This window comes from Haliotis rubra, unplaced genomic scaffold (genome assembly GCF_003918875.1).
Source record: "Haliotis rubra isolate DU_JTF1 unplaced genomic scaffold, ASM391887v1 Scf655, whole genome shotgun sequence".
NCBI lineage: Eukaryota > Metazoa > Mollusca > Gastropoda > Lepetellida > Haliotidae > Haliotis > Haliotis rubra.
Window position 1 is genome coordinate 478601 of NW_025767363.1, and position 26336 is coordinate 504936.

At 41.2% G+C, this 26336-nt stretch overlaps 3 protein-coding genes across 4 annotated transcripts in view; 2 read left to right on the top strand and 1 right to left on the bottom strand.

The window, feature by feature from the left end:
- LOC124257271 (platelet endothelial aggregation receptor 1-like) overlaps positions 1-25513 on the top strand; it is a 57122-nt gene extending 31609 nt beyond the window's left edge. Inside the window, exons 2-5 of the mRNA XM_046691291.1 lie at positions 17181-17465; positions 20286-20429; positions 22896-23035; positions 24807-25513. Coding sequence (XP_046547247.1) covers positions 17181-17465; positions 20286-20429; positions 22896-23035; positions 24807-25070 — 833 coding nt within the window. The 3' untranslated portion in view covers positions 25071-25513. The remainder of the gene's footprint in view (positions 1-17180; positions 17466-20285; positions 20430-22895; positions 23036-24806) is intronic.
- LOC124257273 (protein draper-like) overlaps positions 1-26336 on the top strand; it is a 200260-nt gene that overhangs the window by 168173 nt on the left and 5751 nt on the right. Inside the window, exon 7 of the mRNA XM_046691293.1 lies at positions 24822-24842. Within this exon, the coding sequence (XP_046547249.1) occupies positions 24822-24842 (21 nt within the window). The remainder of the gene's footprint in view (positions 1-24821; positions 24843-26336) is intronic.
- On the bottom strand, positions 11109-13365 carry LOC124257264 (multiple epidermal growth factor-like domains protein 10). Of its 2 annotated transcripts, none has more exons than XM_046691282.1 (3): positions 12349-13365; positions 11980-12097; positions 11109-11737 (listed from the first exon to the last, which is right to left on the bottom strand). In XM_046691282.1, exons 1-3 carry the CDS (start codon positions 13244-13246, stop codon positions 11269-11271), a joined length of 1485 nt encoding a protein of 494 aa, XP_046547238.1. In that variant the 5' UTR covers positions 13247-13365; the 3' UTR covers positions 11109-11268. The 2 variants fall into 2 exon arrangements, with proteins under 2 accessions (XP_046547238.1, XP_046547237.1); XM_046691281.1 differs by having other exon boundaries at positions 11109-11746.

Sequence of the window (26336 nt, forward strand, 5' to 3'; positions counted from 1 at the left end):
ACTCTCTCGAGGAAATCTGCTTTCATAACATTGTCGACAGGACATTTAATGATGACTCATTAATCGTTTACTAACGGTAAATATAACATCGTTCTTCTCATACAGTCAATATCACCTTTGGACACATAGAACAAGAAGGGTGCAGATTATAGAATAGCATATATGGAATTGGTTCCTAGTTGATCACTGAGGACAGCGAAAACATTATACATGAAACATTATCCCAACTTATAAAAATGCTAGGACACTGAAATATGACAGGCACCTGGTGGTCAGTACACTGAAATATGATAGACACCTGGTGGTCAGGACACTGAAATATGATAGACATCTGGTGGTCAGTACACTGAAATATGATAGACACCTGGTGGTCAGTACACTGAAATATGATAGACACCTGGTGGTCAGGACACTGAAATATGATAGACACCTGGTGGTCAGGACACTGAAATACGATAGACACCTGGTGGTCAAGACACTGAAATATGATAGACACCTGGTGGTCAGGACACTGAAATATGATAGACACCTGGTGGTCAATACACTGAAATATGATAGACACCTGGTGGTCAGAACACTGAAATATCATAGACACCTGGTGGTCAGGACACTGAAATACGATAGACACCTGGTGGTCAGAACACTGCAATATGATAGACACCTGGTGGTCAGAACACTGAAATATGACAGGCACCTGGTGGTCAGGACACTGAAATATGACAGGCACCTGGTGGTCAGGACACTGAAATATGATAGACACCTGGTGGTCAGTACACTGAAATATGATAGACACCTGGTGGTCAGGACACTGAAATATGATAGACACCTGGTGGTCAGTACACTGAAATATGATAGACACCTGGTGGTCAGGACACTGAAATATGACAGGCACCTGGTGGTCAGGACACTGAAATATGACAGGCACCTGGTGGTCAGGACACTGAAATATGATAGACACCTGGTGGTCAGTACACTGAAATATGATAGACAACTGGTTGTCAGTACACTTAAATATGATAGACACCTGGTGGTCAGGACACTGAAATATGATAGACACCTGGTGGTCAGAACACTGAATATGATAGACACCTGCTGGTCAAAACACTGAAATATGATAGACACCTGGTGGTCAGGACACTGAATTATGATAGACACCTGGTGGTCAGAACACTGTAATATGATAGACACCTGGTGGTCAGAACACTGAAATATGACGGACACCTGGTGGTCAGGACACTGAAACATGATAGACACCTGGTGGTCAGGACACTGAAATATGATAGACATCTGGTGGTCAGGACACTGACATATGATAGACACCTGGTGATCAGGACACTGACATATGATAGACACCTGGTGGTCAGGACACTGACATATGATAGACACCTGGTGGTCAGGACACTGACATATGATAGACACCTGGTGGTCAGGACACTGACATATGACAGACACCTGGTAGTCAGGACACTGATATATGACAGGCACCTGGTGGTCAGGACACTGACATATGACAGGCACCTGGTGGTCAGGACACTGACATATGACAGGCACCTGGTGGTCAGTACACCGACATATGACAGGCACCTGTTGGTCAGGTCATTGAAACATGGCAGACAGCTTGAGGTCAGGACACTGAATTTGATAGACACCTGGTGGTGAGAAACAAATGCAATTCGATAGACACCTGGTGGTTAGGATATGTATACTTGAGAGACTGCTGGTGGTCAAAGCACTATTTTTGATAGACACCCGATGGTCAGGACACTGACATTTGATAGACACCTAGTGGTGAGACACTGACATTACGGTTGGTCAGGACATTCAAAAACTTATAGACAGCAGTTTAGTGCACTAATGTTGGTCGTGTTCCTGTGGTGTGTGTGTGCGCATGCGTATGCGTGCATGTGCGTGTGTTGAAACAAAGCTTTATGAGTATACCTTTTATCTGAAATAATTTGAAGTAAAGAATATGTGATTCCACCATTACATTGGAGTGTAATTCCGTATGGCCGCCATTGTGTTTATTATGTTTTACAGATTAAAGATTGTATGCAGCAGAGAGGGTTCGGGTGATCCTGGCACAGTCAGGCTGGTAAGGCTCATCATCAGCTCAGGGCCCTTGCCCCTTCTACACGCAGCCCAGACAGCGAATGAGACTTCTCCCAGGAAACGCTGCCTAGTCGAACCCACCAAGAACTTTCCGGAGAATATGAAGGCTCCCCAACACTGCAGCCTTCTGCATTACCCAGAGTGTCAGAAGAGCTGTACTTCCGGTGGAGAACCCGGGCACTCTCCTGATCTGCGCCAAGAGATCAGGAGGTACCAAACCAAGGGCACCGAGAACAATGGGGAGCCTGACGACAGTGTGCTTGGGATGCAAGCGAGACATTTCAAAGGCGAGGTCTGCATATTTATCATGCTTTTCCTTAATCTTGTCAATCACATTCCTGTCAAAAGGGACAGAAAATTCAATGACATAAATAAATTCATTGGCTTTATCAAAAAGGACAAGATCAGGTTTGTTGGCAGGAATTCTTCTGAGGCTGTATATTGGCCTATTCAAAAGAAGTTTGAAAGCATCATTTTCCATGACGCCCTGGACATGTTCAGGGTCGTACCATGACAGACCTCGGAGTCAAAGCCACAGGCAGTATTATTATTATTTTTTTTATTATTATTATTATTATATTATATACCCATGTAAACTTATGCAGTAACATGTATGCAGTAATTCAAACGAGGTCTGACATTGTCGTGTTGAATGAGATTAAATTTTTCCCTGGAGCCAAATCCATAAGGTAACGAAAAGCGTTTGGTGACATGGCTTTACATTATACCCACTCATATTGAAAGCAACGCATAAGGAAAAGTATCATTCATTCATTCGTTTCCATATAACACGTAAACAAGCTATGGGCCCAGTACATTAACCACTGACATATCCAGTGCTTTAGACGCATTCACTGTGTACCATGAGATGCACGTATACAGCCCAGCCCAAAGAGAAATTTGATAACGAAAGATAGTAATGTCAATAACGTTAATAGCAATAAACATTTGGGACTTACTCTGCAGCACGATTGTTCCTGGACAGACTATGTTAACTGCATCGCTAAAAAGGTTGCACCCATGGTAAACTGTCTTAGAGTTTAACATGTCGTCTCTCACGTAAAACCCTACAAACTATGTACAAGCAATTTATTTTGCCTATTTTCTACTATTGTTTCACATTTGGGAGAACTGTACCAAACAGCAAGCACTAACACTTGAAAAACGTAATCTTGATGTACTTAGAACTAATTGCGGTGCTATTCGCGGTACGAATCATAATACAATTTATGATGAGACAAATTTCAACCACTATGCACGCAAGATACATCCAACAAGTAACATTTTGTTTATTAAATGAATAACAATTTAACTCAAAATATTTCAGTAATCTCGTCCCTCCTAAGGTATCCCAGAACGTTCGAAACATCAAACTATCGATTGTAAAAGTGCAAATTATGCCAAGTCATTTCTCCCAGAAACAGTAAGACTGTGAAATTCTCTGTTTACCGATCATAGAGAATCGACTACCTTGGGTAGTTTTAAGAAACAAATTAATATGTCAAATAATAACAATAGTAACAACTACTGAAATATATATTCTGGATCAGGATTTTGTCAGATTATCCATTAACGCCCCAGGAACCGTTACAGCGAGCAAAACGCACATAAATATGAACCATTTATGTCTTCAAATCCCTCTTTTTCTTGTGGTTATTGTAATGAAGATCCAATTCACTGGGTTTTTTTCATGCGTTAATTACACTGATATAAGAAGTAGAATATAATTTTATGTTAAATGATGACGAGGCCACTATGATAGATCTACTAAAGATAATCTTGAAATAGTAGAATCTACCCATTTTTTTAATTATTCCGACAGATTTGTGTTGTAAGTAGTTAAAACGAAATTGCACTAACTAAAAAAGGAAAAGAAGAAAAAAAAAGTACTGTCGGAAATAGAAGAAAACCCTGCTTTTTGGATGTTACTCCGCATTATAATCAGGTTCAAATAACGTTCTAGAGAAAGAACAACTTTCTATATCACTGGGAAGTTACAGAGATGGAAAGTGTTCTATTCACCAAACTTGAAATTATGGAGAAGCATAATTTAAACATGCTGGCATTGTCTTTTAAAGACAATTATAATGTAGACATGCCTAATAATAGAGATATAGAGGTATTAAAGGACTGTCGGAAATAGAAAAAAAAACTGCTTTTGGGCTGTTACTCCGCATCCCTAAAGTTTACACAAATGCAAATAGCATATATCGAAATAACCCACATCGGACTAACTGGGCGTTCAGTGGGATACGTAATAGGATATCCAGAAAAGCATGTTTACTCGTAAAATCGGTCAAAACTTAGAAAAAATACGAATAGCTGCTGAAAACAGTAGATCTGACTATAGATGGCAATCAGTTCGCTCAGCCAGGTATGGCGACGGACTGTCGGCTCACCTGGCATGAAATGCACGTGCTGCCTACAGGCACAAGGGGTCATCTCAAAGATAGGTTATAAGTGTTGAATATGTCTCATCTATTGATTAACATCTTACGCGTCTTTCTTTCATAAATGTTACGTTGAGATATGTAGAAAAGTATGATACCGATAGAAAAGCTTAATTCAGCCATCTTATTAAATGTCTCAAAATATATAGGTGGCATGACCACCAGAAGATCGACAGGACTGGATATTATTTGTAAGTTGTTATGACATGCTACTTCCCTAGTTTAATTACCCTGTCTACATATCTAAAGCTCGTGTGTCTACAGAACTAAAGCTCTTGTGTCTACAGAACTAAAGCTCGTCTGACTACAGACCTAACGCTAGTGTGTCTACAGACCTACGGCTCGTGTGTCTACAGAACTAAAGCTCGTGTGTCTACAGACCTAACGCTTGTGTGTCTACAGACCTAAAGCTCGTGTGTCTACAGACCTAACGCTCGTGTGTCTACAGACCTAACGCTCGTGTGTCTACAGATCTAACGCTCGTGTGTCTACAGACTTAACTCTCGTGTGTCTACAGATCTAACGCTCGTATTCTACATATAGTAACGAGCAGAAAACATGCGACAAAAAACTTTATTCTATAGACTCGATCCTACAATCAAAAAAGCCGAAATACATTGTTTCTAGCCGCAAGTAGCTTGCCTCGTTGGTATGGAATTATCTCCCTTGGGTTCAGGGATGACTTGATCACGTGGCCTCGTTGCTAGCAGACGATACCGAAGCTTTGCCATGACGTTACAAAACAACAGAAATCGACTCTTGGCATATTATGAAGCAGGTATTACATCCGTAACTAGACTTGTGAAACTGGCGGGTCTGCATCGGGCCTCTGTTTACCGAAATTTGAAGAAATTTGACGCAGGGTTAGGGACAGAGCGACAGGCTGGATCGGGACGTCGTACTACTCTTGAAGCAAATGACAGACGACGTATCGCGCGTCTCGCGGCGGCGTGTCCAAACTGGTCTGCAAAACAGCTTGCTGTGAAGGCGTCAAGTCAAGGAACCCCTAAAGTATCAGAATGGACAATCGGAAGATCTTTAGAGCAATCTGGATATGTCAAGCGAGTGCCGAAGAAAGTTCCATTGATGACGACAGCACATATGGATATTAAAGGCTCGAGTGGTGCAGGGAGATGCTGGGTACAGACTTTTCAAATGTGATTTTTACGGACGAATCAAAGTTTCAGTTTTATAGGATCACAAGAAAGAGTAGGTCAAGAGGTTGACGTAGCTGCAAAATCGTTCCGAAGTTATCATCCAGTGTCATGGTTTGGGGTGGTTTAGGCAAACTCGGGGTAACGCCGCTGCTAACTATTACAGGAAGGATGGATTCACGCAAGTACCATCAACTTATACAAGAAGGCATAGTGGAATCCCATATAGGACAGAGTGGAATACCTTTCAAACCTTTACAGGACAATGCACCTGTACACAAGTCAAGACACACCTGTAACTGGTTTGAAACGAGTCATGTAACCTTAGAGAAATTTCCAGCGGCATCACAAGACCTGAACCCAATTGAAAATGTGTGGCACATTATGAAGGACTAATCTCATCAGTCAAATATGGGTGGACCAACCCCAGGACTACATAGACAATTTGATTGACAGCATGGGACGCCGTATTCAGCAGTGCATGGAGAGAAACGGTGAACTAACAGACTATTGACTTGCATAAATGTAAACTTCAGTATCCAGAGTGGATGTATGAAAAATATAACTGAATTTATCAGTAAATAAATTTTGAAACTACGTCCATGCAAAGGCGCATTTTTCTGCTCGCTACTGTACATACTCCGTTTCATGCCTGCATCTGTGTATGCCTCTCCACTGGATAGTATGAAATCATCAGTCAGGCTTTCTTTTGTTATTCTGAATCTTTCTGCACCGATCTGAATATGAAACTGATGATGCAGTCTCACTTTTCTCTTTCATTTTGAGTCAGACTTTGATAAGACAGTGCAAGACTTTATTAAATCTCATATGTGAGATACCAGTTAAGATTTTCCTGTAAGTGAAGAGCTCAGTCAAATATGGGTGGACCTACCCCAGGACTACATAGACAATTTGATTGACACCATGAGACGCCGTATTCAGCAGTGCATCGAGAGAAACGGTGGACTAACAGACTATTGATTTGCATAAATGTAAACTTCAGTATCCAGAGTGGATGTATGAAAAATATAACTGAATTTATCAGTAAATATATTTTGAAACTACGTTTGTCAAAAGTCGCATTTTTTCTGCTCGTTACTATATATAACGCTTGTGTGTGTATACAGATCTAAAGCTCGTATATCTACATATCTATCGCTGGTATGTCTACAGATCTAACGCTCGTCTGTCTACAGATCTAAAGCTCGTGTGTCCACAGATCTAACGCTCGTGTGTCTACAGACGAAACGCTCTTGTCTTAAGATCTAACGCTCGTGTGTCTACAGACCTTATTGTGTGGCTACAGACCTTACGTTCGTGTGTCTACAGATCTAACGCTTGTGTGACTGTAGATGTAACGCGTAAAGCTCATCAAACAGATAACTCGACTAAAATGTTAATAATTTCAAAGCTGATAAAGTAAAAGTATAGACTTCTAGTTTTTTTCAATGGGTACGAGTCTATTTGAAAAGTTGTAGATTTTGACCCAAAGAAAGCCCATGCTAGATAAGGCAATATTGTCGTCCCCTCTTTTTTAAATGTGCAGCACACAAGCTTCAGCTGCTCAGACCTTTCCCAAGGAGATCATGACTACGGGAACTGTTGAATACAGACGTTACTCAGAAGGAAGCGTGCATTGGGTTAGCTTATATAATGGGTGCAGTTTATGTGCACTAACTGTGGTAATGTCACAAACTTGAACAAATACATGGTATCAACTCCCAGGGAGAACAAGATAACTCCCACTAAACTACAAAGCAAGTGGCGGGGACATGCCAGATTGACAGAGACAGGCTTCTGGTCTTGCTCGACTTGAGTCGCGCCTTCGGCACCATCGACCACCACAAAGTGTTTAATCGACTCCAGCATGAAATGGGTATATGTGACACAGCACTCCACTGGTTTCAGTCCTACCTTCAGAATCGATCTCAAAATATGTCCATTAATGGCAGCTTGACAGAACCCACGTTGCTGAAATATGGCATGCCCCTAGGATCTGTTTATGGGCCCCAGTTTTTCACTCTCTTCATGAAACCATTGGGATCTATGATAGAAAATCACAACCTTTTATGCAGATGATTCCCAACTGTAAACACGTTTCAAGCCAACTCATGCTGACGCCAAAGTAGCCGTGGATACAACCGCCGATTGCTGCAAAGCGTGAAAACCTAAATATGCTCAAGCTCAACGAGGAAAAAACAGAATCAATTCTTATTGGCCCGATGAACAGACGCGATAAGACCAATCTTACCAACATCAGAGTAGGAAGCAATGAGATCACACTCAGTGCTGCAGTCAAAGACCTCGGTGCCACTCTTGACAACGAGCTGTCAATGGAGAAGCATGTACATCAACTATCCAAGACATTGTACATGCACATCCGTAACACCATCGAAATCCGCAAGCTGATCTCAAAAGATACGACAATCAAGCTGGTGAGGCCATTGATATTATCTTGGCTGGACTACTGCAACGTTCTACTAACGGGTCTCCCAAAGGGATTAGTTAACAAACTACAGCGTGTACAAAACACAGCAACAAGAATTGTAACCATGTGCCCCAAACGAGAACACATTACACCAATACTCCGATGCCTGCACTGGCCACCTATACAAGAGAGGATTACATACAAAACCTTGTGTATAACATTCCAATGCATCCAGGGTACAGCGTCAGTCTATCTGCAAGAGCTTCTCAAGCCATACTTTCCACCTACATCTCTGTGATGCCAGACAAAAACTTGCTGCAAGTGCCAAGAACAACAACAAAGACCTATGGCGAACGGCCTTTCTCCCACATCAGTCCAATGGAACCAACTGCCAGAAAATCTGCTATGATGTGACAATTTCTCAAGTTTTAAACTCTACTCAATACCCATCTCTTTCTTGTGGGATACCTCTAAAACTCTTTCTTACGTACTTCAAAGCGCCTTTAGCATGTCATTCAAAGTGGATATTGCGCTATAGAAACTGACATTATTATATTATATTATATATATGAATTCCATTTGGCCACACTTTTCTAGATACATCTCTGATAAGCCAATTAGCATATCTACTGAATTAAGCAATATATGCATGCATAATGAACACATTCACACGGCTGTTTTCTTGCAAACTATACATGCTTTGAACGTTATTCTAGACATAAAACATAACCGGCTGAAGGTGAGAAATGCATATAAAAGAGAGAAAGATATTTAGTGCAAAATGGACAGTGTTCCCATCGGTCACTTCGTTCGTTACAGATTAAGACGGAGAAATATTAAGGAGAACTTTTGTAGTTTGGCATCAGTCATTTTATTAGCTTAAAAGTACATCGACTCCATTGAAAAGACCTTAAAACATAGAAATACATAATGAGATACAAAAAAACCAAGATGTTTAGGAAAGATTTACAAATGTCTGAACAGTGAGCATAATATATGTAATCAGCAATCCTTGCTAGTGCTGTCAGAACTGAATCGTGTTTGTTTTATACCATAAAGCCATAAATCCTGTACATTAGAACACGTGTCAAACTTACAACTTTATCCCATCATTGGAACAAAATACTGAAAAGAATCTAATCAAAAATACTCAAAAACACATTTTCGCGCACACAAAAATACTAAAAACATAAAACTAAAGGTAAATCCTCACAGTAACTGCTTACTAAAAAAAAACATTGTGAAAATACCTTGGGAGTAACCCGGACATAAACTTCATTGATTTTAACATTTACACTGACGAGGCAGGGACGTAGACGGCCCTCAAACCTGTTGTACACGTGGCGGAGACTGTAAGTGATCGATAAACACGCTCACAACACAGTGGGCCTGATTCTCTTCAGAGGTACTACGTACATAGGACCACAGAGACGTGGCTGAGTGATAGGATTAGGAAACAATATGTCTGTCTACTGCGTGATAACACTCATAATTACAAATACCACAGAGAACCCAATTGACAACTATCATTTCATTCCTTGAGCAGCATTCACAGTCTCAATACACACACAGTGGGTCTGATTCTAGGTGTGGCCTAGTCTTCATGTCAGAGGTAATACATATATGTATATATATATAGACACAGTGGGTCTGATTCTAGGTGTGGCCTAGTCTTCATGTCAGAGGTACTACACATACAGGGACACAGTGGGTCTGATTCTAGGGGTGGTCTAGTCTTCATGTCAGAGGTAATACATATATGTATATATATATATAGACACAGTGGCTCTGATTCTTGGGGTGGTCTGGTCTTCATGTCAGAGGTAATACACATACAGGGACACAGTGGCTCTGATTCTAGGGTTGGTCTAGTCTTCATGTCAGAGGTAATACATGTACAGGGACACAGTGGGTCTGATTCTAGGGGTGGTCTGATCTTCATGTCAGAGGTAATACATATACAGGGACACAGTGGGTCTGATTCTAAGGGTGGTCCGGTCTTCATGTCAGAGGTAATACATATTCAGGGACACAGTGGGTCTGATTCTAGGGGTGGTCTGGTCTTCATGTCAGAGGTAATACATATACAGGGACACAGTGGGTCTGATTCTTGGGGTGGTCTGGTCTTCATGTCAGAGGTAATACATATACAGGGACACAGTGGGTCTGATTCTAGGGGTGGTCTGGTCTTCATGTCAGAGCTAATACATATACAGGGACACAGTGGGTCTGATTCTAGGGTCGGTCTGGTCTTCATGTCAGAGGTAATACATGTACAGGGACACAGTGGGTCTGATTCTAGGGGTGGTCTGGTCTTCATGTCAGAGGTAATACATATACAGGGACACAGTGGGTCTGATTCTAGGGGTGGTCTGGTCTTCATGTCAGAGGTAATACATGTACAGGGACACAGTGGGTCTGATTCTTGGGGTGGTCTGGTCTTCATGTCAGAGCTAATACATGTACAGGGACACAGTGGGTCTGATTCTAGGGGTGGTCTTGTCTTCAGGTCAGAGGTAATACATATGCAGGGACACAGTGGGTCTGATTCTAGGGGTGGTCTGGTCTTCATGTCAGAGGTAATACATATACAGGGACACAGTGGGTCTGATTCCCAGAATCAAACATAAAACCCAACACTATATTGCTCTAAACTCAAATTATTGCAGTGGATGACCGTCATTAACACAACTCACAGCTTACAATAGTGTTATAAAACCAACCCGGCCATAAACTTCATGAATTATAACACCCCCCTAACTGAATCGGACGATGACAGTTATGAACCTAGCACGGACGTTCACAGCGCAGCTGATTTACAAGCACAGTTGCAAGTTCAGTGACAGTTTCCCAGTTCGTCGTATCAGTGACCGCAGTGTTAGAATTCACAAACACTAAATACAAGATGAAGTAATATGTAATCACCGGTAAGATGTTGTGATTGCAATGGTGGTCTAGTCTATCATAAATTGTTAAAAATAATTATACTTTAACTGGTTCTTCCTTAATGTTGGTTTTTACATTTGGGTTTTGTAAAGGTCTGTTCTATATTGTAACAACAGTTACTAAACTGCAGTTCTAACTTCCTTTACAAAACTCCGTATCTGCAATAAGGGGTTACATTGCATCAGTCGTCGATTGGAGACAAATAGTTCCCTGCTTTCTCAAGGCGTTCTCCATCGTCCTTCCGCATCAGTTTAGTGTATGTGTTGTCATCAACAGCAGACGGCTCTGATGTAGCAACATCGTTGACTGCATCGTCGCAGTCTGGTGCAAAACACTCTGCTATAGCAACATCGTTGACGGCATCGTCACAGTCTGGAGCAAAGCACTCTGCTGTAGCAACATCGTTGACTGCATCGACACAGTCTGGAGCAAACCACTCTGCTATAGCAACATCGTTGACTACATCGTCACAGTCTGGAGCAAAGCACTCTGCCAGAACAGGCAAGGCAGCAGCCGCTGTTACTGAATCATTTCGGTTCATGGCTGGCAGCTCACACATGATGGCAACATCTTCATCTCTGATTTCACAGTAGTCCGGCAACACCTGGTCGTCATGGCTTGGCGCTGCAGCTACATTAATACTCTGAATTCTGCGCTCTCTGTTAAAGGAAATATGTTAGTTTTGTACAGAAAGACATGCTCACAACTCTATGTGTAGTCCATCTATATTACAATGTTAATAATCCGGTCTGTACACTTATATTTGTTTATCTCATACTTTTTACTTTTGAAGGGAACGTGTCATGAGAAAAGCGTGGCAGTGTAGTTCAAACCATACATATTTCTCTTGTAATAAGAGAATTAAATGGCTATGTATGTTTATCGTACTTACTTATTTCTCAAATGCTTGTAGAAGAAGCGTGATAGAGCCAGCAAGACGATCACTACAAACATTGAAGTCACCGTTGATAGCCCAATCTTCAGGTCAACAATGTTGCTGTCATTGACTCCTGCAATGTGGGACAATATAATATAAAAAAATATATTGATGATTGTTTTAACCTTAAACAATAAGAGCAGTTTATATAGAACATGGTGAGCTCAGATTTATCCTGACAAGGCATTGTTTCAGCCTAAATGCAATGTAAGCAATTGTCGGGAAAACAGACACTTGAGCTTCTTATGTTTCTTACTGTACAAAATGGATACGGTACTGATTTATAACCAAAGTTTGGTAAACTGGTAAATCAATTATAGTTACCACGGTTGCAATATAGACAATCCGCTATGGAACAGTTGAAAGTGCAGGTCGAGTCACACCCTCGTCGAATCGGGTGACAGCCTTCAGTGCACGTGGCAGTCTTCTGATCACAGACACCATCAAGACAAACTTCACACGTGTGTTGGCAGAGGCCGCCATAGAAGCCACGTGCACACCCATCTGTACACGACCCGCTGTGTGACTGACATTTGCTGTGAAGGCAGTTGACAGAGCAAGGTTTACAGTCTCTGCCGAAATGTCCAGATACACATCCATCCACACAGACACCTGTAGAGTCACATCGTTGATTGACACAGTTCGGACTACACGGAGAAAAACACTGTCGGCCATACCATCCCTCGTCACATCCGTGGATACAGTCACCACTGTCTCTGTGACAGTCACGTACTCCTGTGTTTGGCGCCAGTAGAGGTTTGTCAGTAGAGATGTTGGGGTCTGGTCCACACTTGTCACTGCACGTCTTGTCACAGAACGTGTCATAAAATCCAGGAAGACAGCCCCCTGTGCATCCATGTTCACAGAATCCCAGGCAGTGATCACAGGAATACCCACAGTGTGGACCAAAGTATTCAGGGTGACACTGTCTGCACGATCCTGTCATCCTGTTGCAGGACTTACATCGACTGGAACACGACTTACAGTCAGTCCCGTAGTAGGAGTCTACACATCCAGACACACAGGATGACCCCAGCTGACAATATCCTCCATCACAGCCACCTGGACATGCTGTACAGTTACCTCCTGGACTGTCACATGGTGTGCTGCACCTAGGGCCTTGGTATCCTGGTACACAACCATCAGTACAATCACCTATGCCAGAAGCTGACAACAGGCATGAGTGGTTTCTGCAGGTCTTGCTGCATACTGACGTGCACATCTGATCAAAATACCCGATGTCACACTCTGTGAGGCAAATTCCACTTTGGTCACAGTATGAACAATGCTGGTTGTCCTTGCACCGGTCGCCTGAAATGGAAATGTGGCTTTAACCTACAAGTACAACACGCTACTTTCCTAACAGAGAACACTAATAATGATTGTAGTGAGAGTGATATGTGGCCGTGGTATTCCTGTAATGTGTAATACATTGAACCTTTGTTGGCATATGTTCTTGTGATATCCGGTTAACGACTGCATTAGTTTCAACTTGGTGATTAACACGTGACAAACCTCGCCCATTTATGAATGCAGCGATGTGTCTTCATCACACTGTGTTGCACGCAACATTATTTGTTAAGCTATACGCATGCACGGGTTTACATGATTTTTACCATTTATGCAGAATAACCAAATACGTTTCATATTAATTAGGGTTGTAGTTAATGATCGGGTGTGTGAGCGAATGACAAGTTTAAACTCTTACCTTTAGAAAATGTTATCAGATACACCCAACACCAAACCTTCAATAGTGTCATGATATCTCACGTAGTTTGAATACAACGTTTTAGTTGGTCGCTACTGTAAGGCTTTCTGAGTGTGCGGTGTAAATAAATCAGTTTAAACAACATGTGACTCACTCTCATGGACATTGGTTTCAAGCAAATATTTTCCTTCTGAACCGGAAATCACGTTGCAGGGTATCGCTGAACACACATAGTCAGCCAAACCGAGAAGTGAATTTTCAACCTGAGATACCAATCGGAACAACATCTGATAACATCTGGTCATTGTTTTGTATTGTCAACGTGATTTGTGCCATTTATCAAACAATCAAATACTTTTTATGGCAATTAGGGCTGCACTCAATGATCAGATTTAAAAGTGAATAACTCTTACCTTTTGAGAAGGTTACGAGATACACCCAACACAAAAACTTTAATAGTGTCATGCTGTGTTCTGATATCTCACGGAATGTGCGATGCTAATTTGTCCTTATATGCAACAAGCCACTCACTGTCTCGTAAATTGGTCTAATTACTTTCAAGAAAACGGGTTTTTTTCCTTCTAACCCGGAAGTCATGTTGTCGAGTAAATGCATGCCCCCATGAACGGTCAAACCGAGAAATGCTTTCGCAAACTGGTATACAATCGCACGACATCTGCTTATCGTTTCACATTGTGTGTAACAAAATATAATCTAACGTAACACCCTGAAACGGAATCTGTCCTTCCAATTATATTCTAATAATTCATAATAATCAAGTTTTGATTCCTGTCTATGATTTTGGAACTTTGAACGTTTGAAACACAGAACGCTAACTTACCAGCACAACCTTATAACAGGGTTGACGTATAACTAGAAAAATACACAAAGAACTTAAATAGCACCCCTGACATATCTCACGACTGAATGAGCCCCGATTTCAACACTTTGGGGCAAATCTGGGACATGATTGGTCGTCGTGTGCAACAATAGGATCCTCCTGTACAGAACCTGGCCCAATGGGAAGCTGCTTTACGCGAGCGAGGAATGGCGTAGACTGCCCCTGCAGGGGATCTGGAGGCGGACAGGGGGTATGAGGAGGAGAGAGCTGGCTCTCATACAGTCACATGGAGGTGATCCTTGGTATTGAAACTGAATCGAACAAGACAGGCAAAATGACATTTTGAAAGTTCACATTCAGCATTAAACTCAACTTTAAAAATTCCAGGGCCATAATTGTAGAGACATGGTTTGGTATGAACATCGGTGTCTTTTTAAAATGAGCAATTATAATCATAAAATCAACATGGATTCCAATCATTTTGTTGATTTATATAAGTCAGTGGATCATACGGGTCAGAAAAAGGAATGTTTTTCCATCGTGGTCACCACGATAAATTTTATGTACGTGTTGAAAACCTATCATTGCAAAAATGCATGGGGTACAATCGAGTGTGCTCTCTTTAACAAGAGTTCAAAGAGCGTCAAACCACTCTGTATGATAAAGGTAACATCATTCAAGGCCTTAGTAAGCTTTGAAGACGTTTTATGGTAGACATGAGAGGGAAATGTCCAAATTTGATGCACCAGTGACAAAATTTAATTTCGATGGAATTCCCCATATTTACGCATATACCATACGTTCCCGAAATATTACAGGTCAACAACTGACTATGCTCGTGTCCGGTGCCACCGGTGGGGCAGGATACGCTCACCTGTTCGCGAACACCTGGTATCATCACTATTTCATAGTGATTCACAAACACATTATAACACTGTAATACTGCACAAACAAATATATACTCATGATATAGTCACACTTGTACAATCGACTTTACTTTTAGCAGAATTTTTTTATGAAATGGGAAAGGGTTTTGTCGCTTTTAATTCTGTATGATATATCTGAATGTCACGTTGTCGCCTCCAGTTCTGTATGATATATCTGAATGTCACGTTGACTACCGCGCAGAATGAAAAACATACTTGTTTGTTGCGAAAATATCATGGTAAGGTCTTATACACCTTTTGTTTTTCCAGTTAAATCGAATTAAATGGCCCTTCACCCTGTTGTGAAGTGACATTTTCTGTTTTGTATTCGCTTTCCTCAGAAGGAGGAATATAATTTTAAACTGAGACTGAAATCCAACGTCCTTGACCGAGACCACTATTTACACTACCACCAGACGACTGTTTTGTGTGTGTGTCATTTTGATACTATTTGATACTTCCTCTTGTTTAAGAAAATTGGATGCTACTACGTACAAATCTGTTTAACCGTAGAATACATATTATTATATTTTATGGCTAAATTGTCTAAACTTGCTGACAGCTGAAGGGGTGGTGTAAATCAATCTAGGGTTAATGCAGGAAGCAAATGTACTGTATCTCCCCGTGGTCCCTAGTTTGGTGATCTACCTTCAGTTGTTGGTGATCTATAGCCTGTTTCTATTCTATATTCTGTAACTAACACATATTCGATTTACATACTAGTTTTATATTCATAACTGTGATATTCTAATTGTTTTACTCTCCTTCGTTGACAGGCCATATACCTTTATTTATTATCAAATCAAGCTTGTTCTAGTCACGATATGGCTGAAATATTGCCCATGTGACTTAAAATCTTAACTCACTCACTGGGTGAGTTTGGATTAAGTCCCATGCGAGATTCGAACCTACTCCCTCAGAGTCAGGCATCTAGTCGCCAGCACACAAAGTCACTTGACTCACTTTCTCAGTAATGGACAGATTCTTGTACTTTTGTAGGTGGAAGTCGCGGTCCCTGAGCGGGTGTGGGTTCGAATCCCGGTTGGGACTCAACCCAACAAAAGTACAAGAATCTGTACTGTACTAAGAAAGAGTAATCCAAAATATAACATATGTTACATTTGACCAATTTCTAATTGGCACTGAGTAATCACATACTATATCATGTTGGTTGACTTGACATATTTCAGTGACTATAGGCGTTCCCGGCAGTGACAGTAACATCGACGTTGGTTCGACTTTGAAGAATGTGGAGTCTTTACATTCCTTTATAAGTTGTGTCGATCAGTGAGTACCTGATGTCAGCAACTAAGAGGGAGTGACAAAGTCTCACAAATATTGGTTGAGCGATAAATTGAATGATGATTGTTGTAAACTTAGAATCACTTATAATTATGGTAAAGTTGGTATCAAACTTAGTTTGCTGATAGGGAAGAAAAACAGTAACAGAACATAAGCGAATCTCTGTAACCAATTAATGATTTATCCAACATGATTTTTATCCTTGCGATTTGTTTCTACCAATATATACATGCATGAAGATAACTGATGATGGAAATGATAATTTGGGCAACCCGCTGATGAGATATGCCTACACTTTGGCAATTCCACAGATTCACAAAGATAAGATGACAATACTCCTGTATGGTTTATTGTAACATCATGTGATGCTTTACTTCAGTCTTGGTCGTCCCAGGCGACAGACAATGTGAGTGGGGGAAATACGGCGAGAACTGCAACTTGACCTGTCCTGTGAACTGTGCACTAGTTCCACCAAGTAATCTTCAGCACTGTCACAGAGACACGGGGAAGTGTTCCGGGGGATGCCGGCGTGGTTGGCATGGTGATCTGTGTTACCAATCCTGCAGCCCCACCTGTCTCAACAAGACCTGTAACCTGCAAACTGGGCACTGCACACTTGGCTGCAATGGAACCAACATGGGCGTGTTTTGTAATAGCACACGAAGTAAGTCGACAATAACGAGTTTAGGCTGCGTGTCACTGGACAATAAATCTAAACACATCTATCCTTTTAAAACTGGAGCTCCAGAACAATCTCATCAACACTCCCCATATTAACGTAAAAAACACCAGCGTAAATAAACATTTAATTGTCTGTAAGAAAAAAATGGGATCAAAGCATGAGTGAAACACACTATGATATGTATGACTACATTTATTGGAATCCAGTATCTAGATGTGAATTATTTAATTCCACTCACAAACTCCACAGAATTTCTTATATATTCTACCATGTGTATGGTCAATATATAAATAGCAGTGAAAATTCCATTTTCATAATGATAAGTATAAGAGATAGAGTCATCTCAACAATCATTATAATTGTTACGTTCCATTCTCAAGTTGAACTACAGAAACTCTGTACAGTAGAATATACGATCTTGACTGATCTCGGAAACCGATTCCTTTTGATGTAATGGGTAAAATAACTCTGAAAATCACATTAGGATGACACCAGATATTCGCATACTAAAACAGACATAATGCGTGCTGGTAATTAGGTACGTCGCTCTGAGACTGTGGGTTCGAATCCCACCCGGGAAATCAAACACAGAAAGAACTGGAACGTGCACTTTACCAAAAATATGCAATCACAAATATATCTTATGACACATTTGAACACTTTCTAAAAAACATTGTATTCACATATACCAGTAGGTTATTAACTTTGTCTTTTTATGAAGGATAAGTTTAGACTCTGGGAAGTCAGGTTCCAGTGATAACAATGGCGTCAACTGTGTTCGGTTACATGCCCCACTATAACGTGATCAGCTAAAAGCATCCATCACGGTATAGGTATTGGATCATTCGTGGCATTTAGTTCTCTTTATGTTAGACTTGATGGGAAACATCCATTTAAATGCGCAAATTACTTATTTGGGAAAATACATCTACTTTCTGTAGAAACTCTTGCTACAGTGTCCATATTCTACAAGGACCATTTACCTCAGTTTAATGTTTGACATTGTAGTGAATGGTCTTCAGCGAAAGAGAATGTAATAATATTCATAAATGCTGTGCTTATATATACTCAGTAGCAAAAACAAACGTCAGTACGAATTCAAAACTAGATAGGCTCTGTAATTAAATCACTACATAAATTGGGATAATAAGCGGCTCAAAAACATTTTTTGTGTTCAGACCCTTGACTTCAGTATCTAGTGTAACCACCACCAGCGGCAATAACTGCAGCACAGCGTCTATGCATGGAGTGCACCAGTCGATTGATGAAGGCCATTAGCTCCTTGAACCACACTCTGAGAAAGGCCTGGCGCAATAAATCAGCTGTGTTCGGCCTTAGTATGACATTATTCAGTCTCCTCTGAATTTCATCCCAAAGATGTTCAGTTGGGTTTAAATCAGGACTAGGGGCTGGCCAATGCATAATGTTGACACCGTTCTGCTGTAGGAAGTTCAGTGTAGCTCTGGCAGTATGGACCCGGGCGTTATTATGTGGGAAAATGTTGTTCCGGTGATGTGCGAAATGTGGTACGACGTGGGGTCTGAGAGCTTGGTCGATGTAGCGCACCACTGTGATGCCGCCTTCTCTCCCTGGACCAAGGTTCTGGAACACCACAGGACCCACGATCTGGTTCAGGCCTATTCCACTCCACACCATGATGCTTGCACCTCCCATGAGTCTCTTTCCAGAACACACGCTGGCCACGTCGTCGCCATATCCTTGTTCTGCCATCTGCTGCTGATACGCAGTACCGACACTCATCTGTGAACACAACAGTTCTTCATTGACTGTATTGCCAGTTGTTGGTGTTGTAGGGCAAACTGTAGACGTTCACGTCGATGACGAGAGGTGAGGATAGGTCCACGGTAAAGCCTACGGCAATGGAGGTTCCCGCTGTTAAGACGTCGGCGTACTGTATCAGTACTGATTGGTCTTCCGTGTGTTCCCACTGTCTGGCGTCCTGTTCCGGATGACTGCATGAAGGGATTTGGTACATTCTGTCGCACGACATGTCAGTCTTGTCGTCTTGTGGTCACCCTTGGTCTGCCAGTACGGGAGCGATCATTTGTGGTGTTGGTGTCCCGGAAACTTTGCTGCAGTATGTAGATTGTCCGAACGTTGACCTGAAAGTGATTGGGAACGGCTTGTGGAGTGTGGCCAGCTTCAAGTTTTCCGAGCGCTTGGTTTCTCGGAGCTGTCGTGAGTCGCGGCATCCTGCTGACATAATATGAATGTTTCAACCAGGTTTTGAGATGCATTGTATAGGGCTGGTCCTTGTGAGGTAAACTTGTGAACAACACCTGCAGCATGAGTTGCATGAGAAACATGGATATCTCCGAGATCAGGTTGCGTTTTTGCTGCTTAGTATTACTCTGAACGGGCCAGTGCTGAAGTGAGACAACACTTACCTCTCTGATGAGAGCGGGAAGCGTTTCACCTAACACCCGGTATCAATATTACTTTCGTGATTCAAATACGCGTGCTCACTTGCTCACTTGCTCATTGGAATGTGAAAAGGTTTCTGTTGCTTTAATATGATACTGTACGAAACAGTGTACCCATGAACAGCTAACACAAGATTATTATAAACCGTCAGGAACTACCTAGTGTTCACTATGGGAGAGCCGTTTGTGTGCCCCTGTTTCGAAAGGTGAAAATCGATACGGCTGAAGGTTACGTGGGAGATTTTCATGGTACCATGAATGTTTCCACACCTTAAATGAATGGTATTATATGTGACATCAGAAAGAAGTTACTTTCTCGTATATCTGATATTTTATCCGTTCTTTGATTGTTGTCCAGAGTGTGGTCGTGGCTTGTATGGAGATACGTGTGAACATCCCTGCAGCAGCAACTGTGTGGAGGAAAGATGCAACCAAACAACTGGAGTCTGTATACTTGGCTGTAATGGGACTTATACTGGAGAGTTCTGTAACACTGCGAATGGTACGAAGTTATATATGGCTATCGTGTGTATGTAAAATGATTTGAATGTTAATTTGTAAAGGTTAATCAGTTCATCAGTTCACCGTTGGACCTCTTACACAAGTCAATGTCCAGAATGTGTCGGAGCAGAATGTCTTTATTTTGGAAGCAAGCCAAATGTCTGTGGTTTCGGATAACCATTCCGCCGACACTGGACAAGGGGGTATGCTCCAAGTGAAATTGCAGTAGGAGGCTACTAAATGATTTTCTCTCGCTCTTCTATAAGTACCTTTCTCGAAACTGTTTACCGGGATGACGACAAAAAAGTCAACGCTGGGACAGTGGACCACAAACAAAGACACTAAAGGGAGGTAACCCCAAACTACTCTCTTTTGCACATGCTGTCCATAAAGTTTCAAATAACAACCGATACACAATAAACAGTATAAAGTAAAGACTGACGAGATCAACTGTGTGTTTAGAAGATTGGCCAAGGTTTGTTGGTTTTAACTGGACAATCCTTATCTCGGTCACAAAAAAAGCCGAGATTATTGCCTTTGATATAGTCATGCTCAAACACCATTTATAAAGTCATACTTCTATAGTGCTTATAGCTTCATTTCATTCTACCCGTTTCCAGATTACACTTGAAAACATAGGTCCTGCCACAACACCTCATACATCAGATACTTCCCTGGCATTAACAGTGTAGAACATTGTCAACAGCTTTCAGATTAATTTGCAGTCTTCATCCTTGAAAACATATTAAACTGAGAGCCAAAAGAAATATAGGTCGAGTTTGACGATCCATAAGAAAACGACACAACACAAATGTTGATTACAAGTATAATATGAAATGAAGACTGGCTACAGATGATCATTCAAGCACATTCTGGGTGGGTCAGAACGTAATGGGTTTCAGTGATATTTGAACACTAATACGCGATTGTCAGGCTCTATACAAGTTCATTTAAGACACAATTATGCCCCCCACGTACCTCGATTCATGCTGTGATGCGTCGTCTCATCGATGACCACAGACGTCTCATGACGTATGCTGGAATCCTTTACCACTCCACACTCAGGACACGCTCCAGCTGTTGTCTTTTGTCAGTGAGCTGTTGGCGACTTCTGTCTCTTAAGAAGGTCCCACAGATGCTCTATCGAGTTCATATCTGCTGAGTGGACAGAGGAAGCCTTGTGTTAGTCTTGCTGTATGGGGCGTTGTATTGTCATGTTGACACACTGCTCCCTGTGACTGGTTTTGTATGAATGGGAGCACAACTTGTTGTATCACCTGGCCTTTGTACGGCACTGCGTTAAAGTTCCTCTGCACAACAGTTACTACCAGATCAGTCTTCTGTTCCCCACAAATACTGCCCCACACCGTGATGCCTCCTCCGGCGAAAGGATGAGCTTGTTGAATGCACACAGGGAGCTAGTCGTTCACTTCTGCGGCGATAAACCCGTTCTCTGCCATCATTCTGAAACAACTCAAACAGCACTCGGTCGGCGACACTGCCTCACCTGCCAGACTCGAACTCGTCTAGCCTATCGCAATCTCTGGCGTCGATGCTGCAGTGTCAAAAACATTCCACGGAAGTGACGCTAGGCTCTTATTACGTAGTACTGTACGTGGGCTACGTGGGTTAATGCGATGTCCCAATGATGTTGCAGCTGTTGCCATCGCCGTCGCCGTCACCGTTACGAATCTGTTTCGTAGGTGGATGAATCTCATTTACTGGTCTGGCGGTCTTCCCGTTCTGCGCCTGTCAGTCTTTCCTGTCTACCGGTATCGTTGTAGAAGCCTGGATACCGCCAGTGGTGTGCACACCCAAACCTTCGGGAAATTTCGACTTGTGTAGCCCCAGTTTCGGCCATACCCATGCTCTCTCTCTTTCATCACGTGGTCTTTGGTGTGTTATATATAAACTGTGATGCCATGCTATGTAATGATCATATTTATGCCTCACTTCGGTACCTCCATCTCGTTCTGCGGACCCCAGTCCTGTTTTACCAATTTCTCGTGCAACGTGGCACCGTCAGTCGTGTTCCGTTTCGGACGTGTTATTTGTTCCCCCCTGTAGCCGGGAAGTGACTGCCAGAATACTCTCTCGTCACCGTGGATCACATTTTTAAAGAACAATGACTTATGGCAACCTATACTTTCTTTTGCCTCTTAGTTTATTATTCCTTGATATGAGCTTCATTAACAGTTCTTCTCACTCAAATGACAGGAAATACTTACAGATCAGTCTGCATAGGTGCCTCAGTCTGTGTGCATTCTGACATTCTGAGATTCTCGACAGGCCGACACTCATGTTTTGTGTAACAGCAACGGACACATTCCATCAAAAAGTTGGTAGTGAATGACATTCTGATTTTGATGGGAACCTCTTGAACTTTCTGTCGTAACTGACCTCGCGGGGTTCTGCATTAAATATTTATCAGATGTTTGTTTGTATGAGCACTGTTGGATTTGTCCAGAAACGTCTACAACTCCCGCTGCTGTGAACAACAAGGAAGGAGGGGTGTTCGTGATTACCATACCGGCTCCTGTGTTCCTGGTAGCAGCTGTAGCAGTCTCACTTGCACTTGTAGCCGCATCTGTTCCCCATATCATGCTCTTCTTAAGGTAAATATATATGTTTGATTAGATGGCAATTAGATGTTCAATATATGAATATATGTGCCCACCGGTTTTTAAAATATTCTCCCTGAAGAATCGGATGTGCATAAATTATGTGTATTCAAATGGCAATCCGTAATTCACCACTATCACCTACATTTGAGCAACATATTGCAGATTGAAAACTTGACTGCAAATTTATTTTAAAAAATTAATATATTTCCGGGAATATTTCGAAAAACTGACACTTTGTTTTATTTAATGACCACAAGCCTATGTAGATGGGGTTGGGTATCATCTGCAGTTGTTTCTGCAGTGTAGGTCACCGTCGAAGCATACACTGTGAAGTGACAACAAAACACATACGAGTGATTTTCATGATGCCAGCCACCTTGTTAGGAATTTCATGTCTGTAACAAATTATATATATCTGGGCCTAGATTTTCGAAGCTCTCTTAGCGCTAAGATAGTCGTAAGTACCATACATCAACATTAACTTACGGCTATCTTAGCGCTAAGAAATCTTCGACAATCTAGGCCCTGTACTTCAGTCATCACAGTTATATTTGTATTGAACACATAAAGGTTGCACCTGTATCTGCATTAGTGTGACAATAACTGCTCCGTAGTGTGCATCGTGGAGCGTTTTGGATAATGACTTCTCCCGCTTTGAGCTCACGAGTTGTTCAGCCAATGGGCCCGCCTGGGCAACTCGGTGTTTTCATGATACATTATCAACAAAGATAAGGTAGACAATGACTCCTCAAGTATATAACATGGATATTTTACATGAATAGATGATGTTTCATAGTGACACATATCATAAGTTAGTTGCATTGAGGTAACGACATAGAATTACAATATTGTGTCATCTCAGTTGTGTGAGTTTCAGTGTTCACAGTTTTCTAGCACTGTGTTAGTTAGTTTATTGTGAAGTTGAGCAGAAAAAATATAGTACTGTTTTAATCTACTGAGAGTAGTATTTGAAGGGCTTTTATCCTGACTATTGAACATTGATAGATTACATTTACTGGTAATGGGTGTATGGTGTGACAGATATATTGAGTATGACTTCAGTTGTCGGTTGCATTTAGTGTATGTTTACATGTCAGGGTTTGTTTTACAGAAAACTGGTTTAAGCAGTGTCATTTATGGCAAGCAGTTTATGAATAACTTCAGAACTGTCTGTGTATAGATTCAGCTGTGACCCGAGATAACTGCTGACAGAGCAGAGTTCTGTTGAGAAATACACTTATTCCACCTGATCCTAACCTTTTTGCTGGACATGCACATTTAATTAAGTAAACTAAACTTATACTACGTTTCTTTATCATGGAATTTACAGTTTACAAAAAATAGCAATCCCAGGACGTTTCCAAACTGGGGCACCGGTGCCAAACATGAATCTCCATGCGATTCCCTACTTTGACTTGCACCTTACGTCCCTGTTGTGTTCTTTGTTATGGGTGTTAAGTCAGACAACCATTTGTTAAACAAATAGATTCACATTGACTCATGTTATATGTCTGCTTGTATTACTTTCACGATATCGCGTAAATATAAGTCATTAATGAAGAGTGAATCCACAGTAGGATTTCGACTCCATCGTACAAATGGTGACGGCCACATCACAAGTGGAGGGTTGATCTGTTGCCTACATTGAGCCTGGAATGACTCCTGTACACATGGTTTTGTGGATCTGTGACAGTCTAGGTTGTCGGTATGATTGTGTCCTGTCCCGTCTTGTCTTATCCACGTCTAATACACATATCTTCTCTTTGCAGATGGCGGAGACACGTGAAGAGGTAATATGCAACTCATTATCCTTAATGGCAGCATGTAGTATAGGTTTTGATGTAGTCAGACATTTTATAGTTCTGGGGCATCTTCCGCAATTATGTTCAACAACTTTCCCTGAAGCAGTTGTGAGGAGGGATCATTTAATTAATTTACAAGATTTAATGTCAAACAAGGGAAATAAATCTGTAGTGGAACGATGTAAAATGTCTTTTTTCTCTGTTCAGCTCATCTGAATAAACGGCTCTGTTTATGCGGCGTGTGTATGTAATGACGTGGTCATGAGTGTGCTCGTGTATGATGGATTATGCGATGCATATGCATGTACCGACGTTGACGTTCACGTAAACTAATGTCATTCTTACTGTTGAGGCAACATGCTATACTCTTGCGGTTCCAACGATAATGGTAGGTATCAATACATTACATGAAATATAGCCAACTATCAGTTACCCCATACTTGGGCTGCCAGTCCAGATTTGAAGAGGTCATTATGCGACGATGTCGTATTGGCCACACACGATATACCCATGAATATATGTGTAAACGTTTTGTATCCCTTGTGATGAAAGAATCACGGTCACGCATGTCCTGCTTGACTGTACTGTTTTTTCCATAGGGATAAGTATTTAAATGTAAAAACTGTTACAAATTTTAAAATAATTAGAATTATTAGATATATTTTGATGAATGGTTTGTAAATAGATACATATTTTATTATTGGTAGTTTAGATTAATAACTTAGATTGTTAGTGGTTGTACCCTCAACGGGGGTTGAAGTATTGTAAAATTATTGTCCTCCTGAGAGGGTACGTACGTTCCATTACATTCATAGTAAATTTAAACCTACTACTATTCTTAATCGTAGCATTGTCTCATTGGCCATACCACGTACACACATGAATGCCTGTGAAAATAGAGGAGGATGCTCCATTTTGTATCTTTTGTGATGAAGGAATCACGGTCAAGCATGTTAAGGGTCTTTTTAAGAATGTTTATTATAATTATATTATCGGGTTTTAAAAAGAAATTGAACTGACTGATAAATTGTGTGTCATGTGTTTCGTAGATAGCTGTATTTCTTATAATTGTAAGTTTAATCAGTAGCTGAGGGTGTTAGTGGCTGTATCCTCCAAGGGGGTGAAAGTCCTGTAACATTATTGTCCTCCTGAGAGGATAAGTAAGTCCCAAAAATTCAAAGTCTATTTAACCTATCAGCTGGGGTCCATGTAGGAAGCAAGAGTACTCTAAGTCCCCATGGTCCCTAGCATGGTGATCTACCTTCAGTTGTTGGCAATATATAGCCTGTTTATTATATTGTATTGTAGGTTTAGTGTTAATTACTAGTTTTAAATTGAAATCTGTGATAAACTAGTTGTTTTACTGTCCTTCGCTGACATGTTTTTATAATTTACCTTTATTTATAGTAAAATTATAACTTGTTTGTAGTCACGATATGGCTGAAATTTTGCCGATGTGACTTGAAACCTTAACTCACTCAC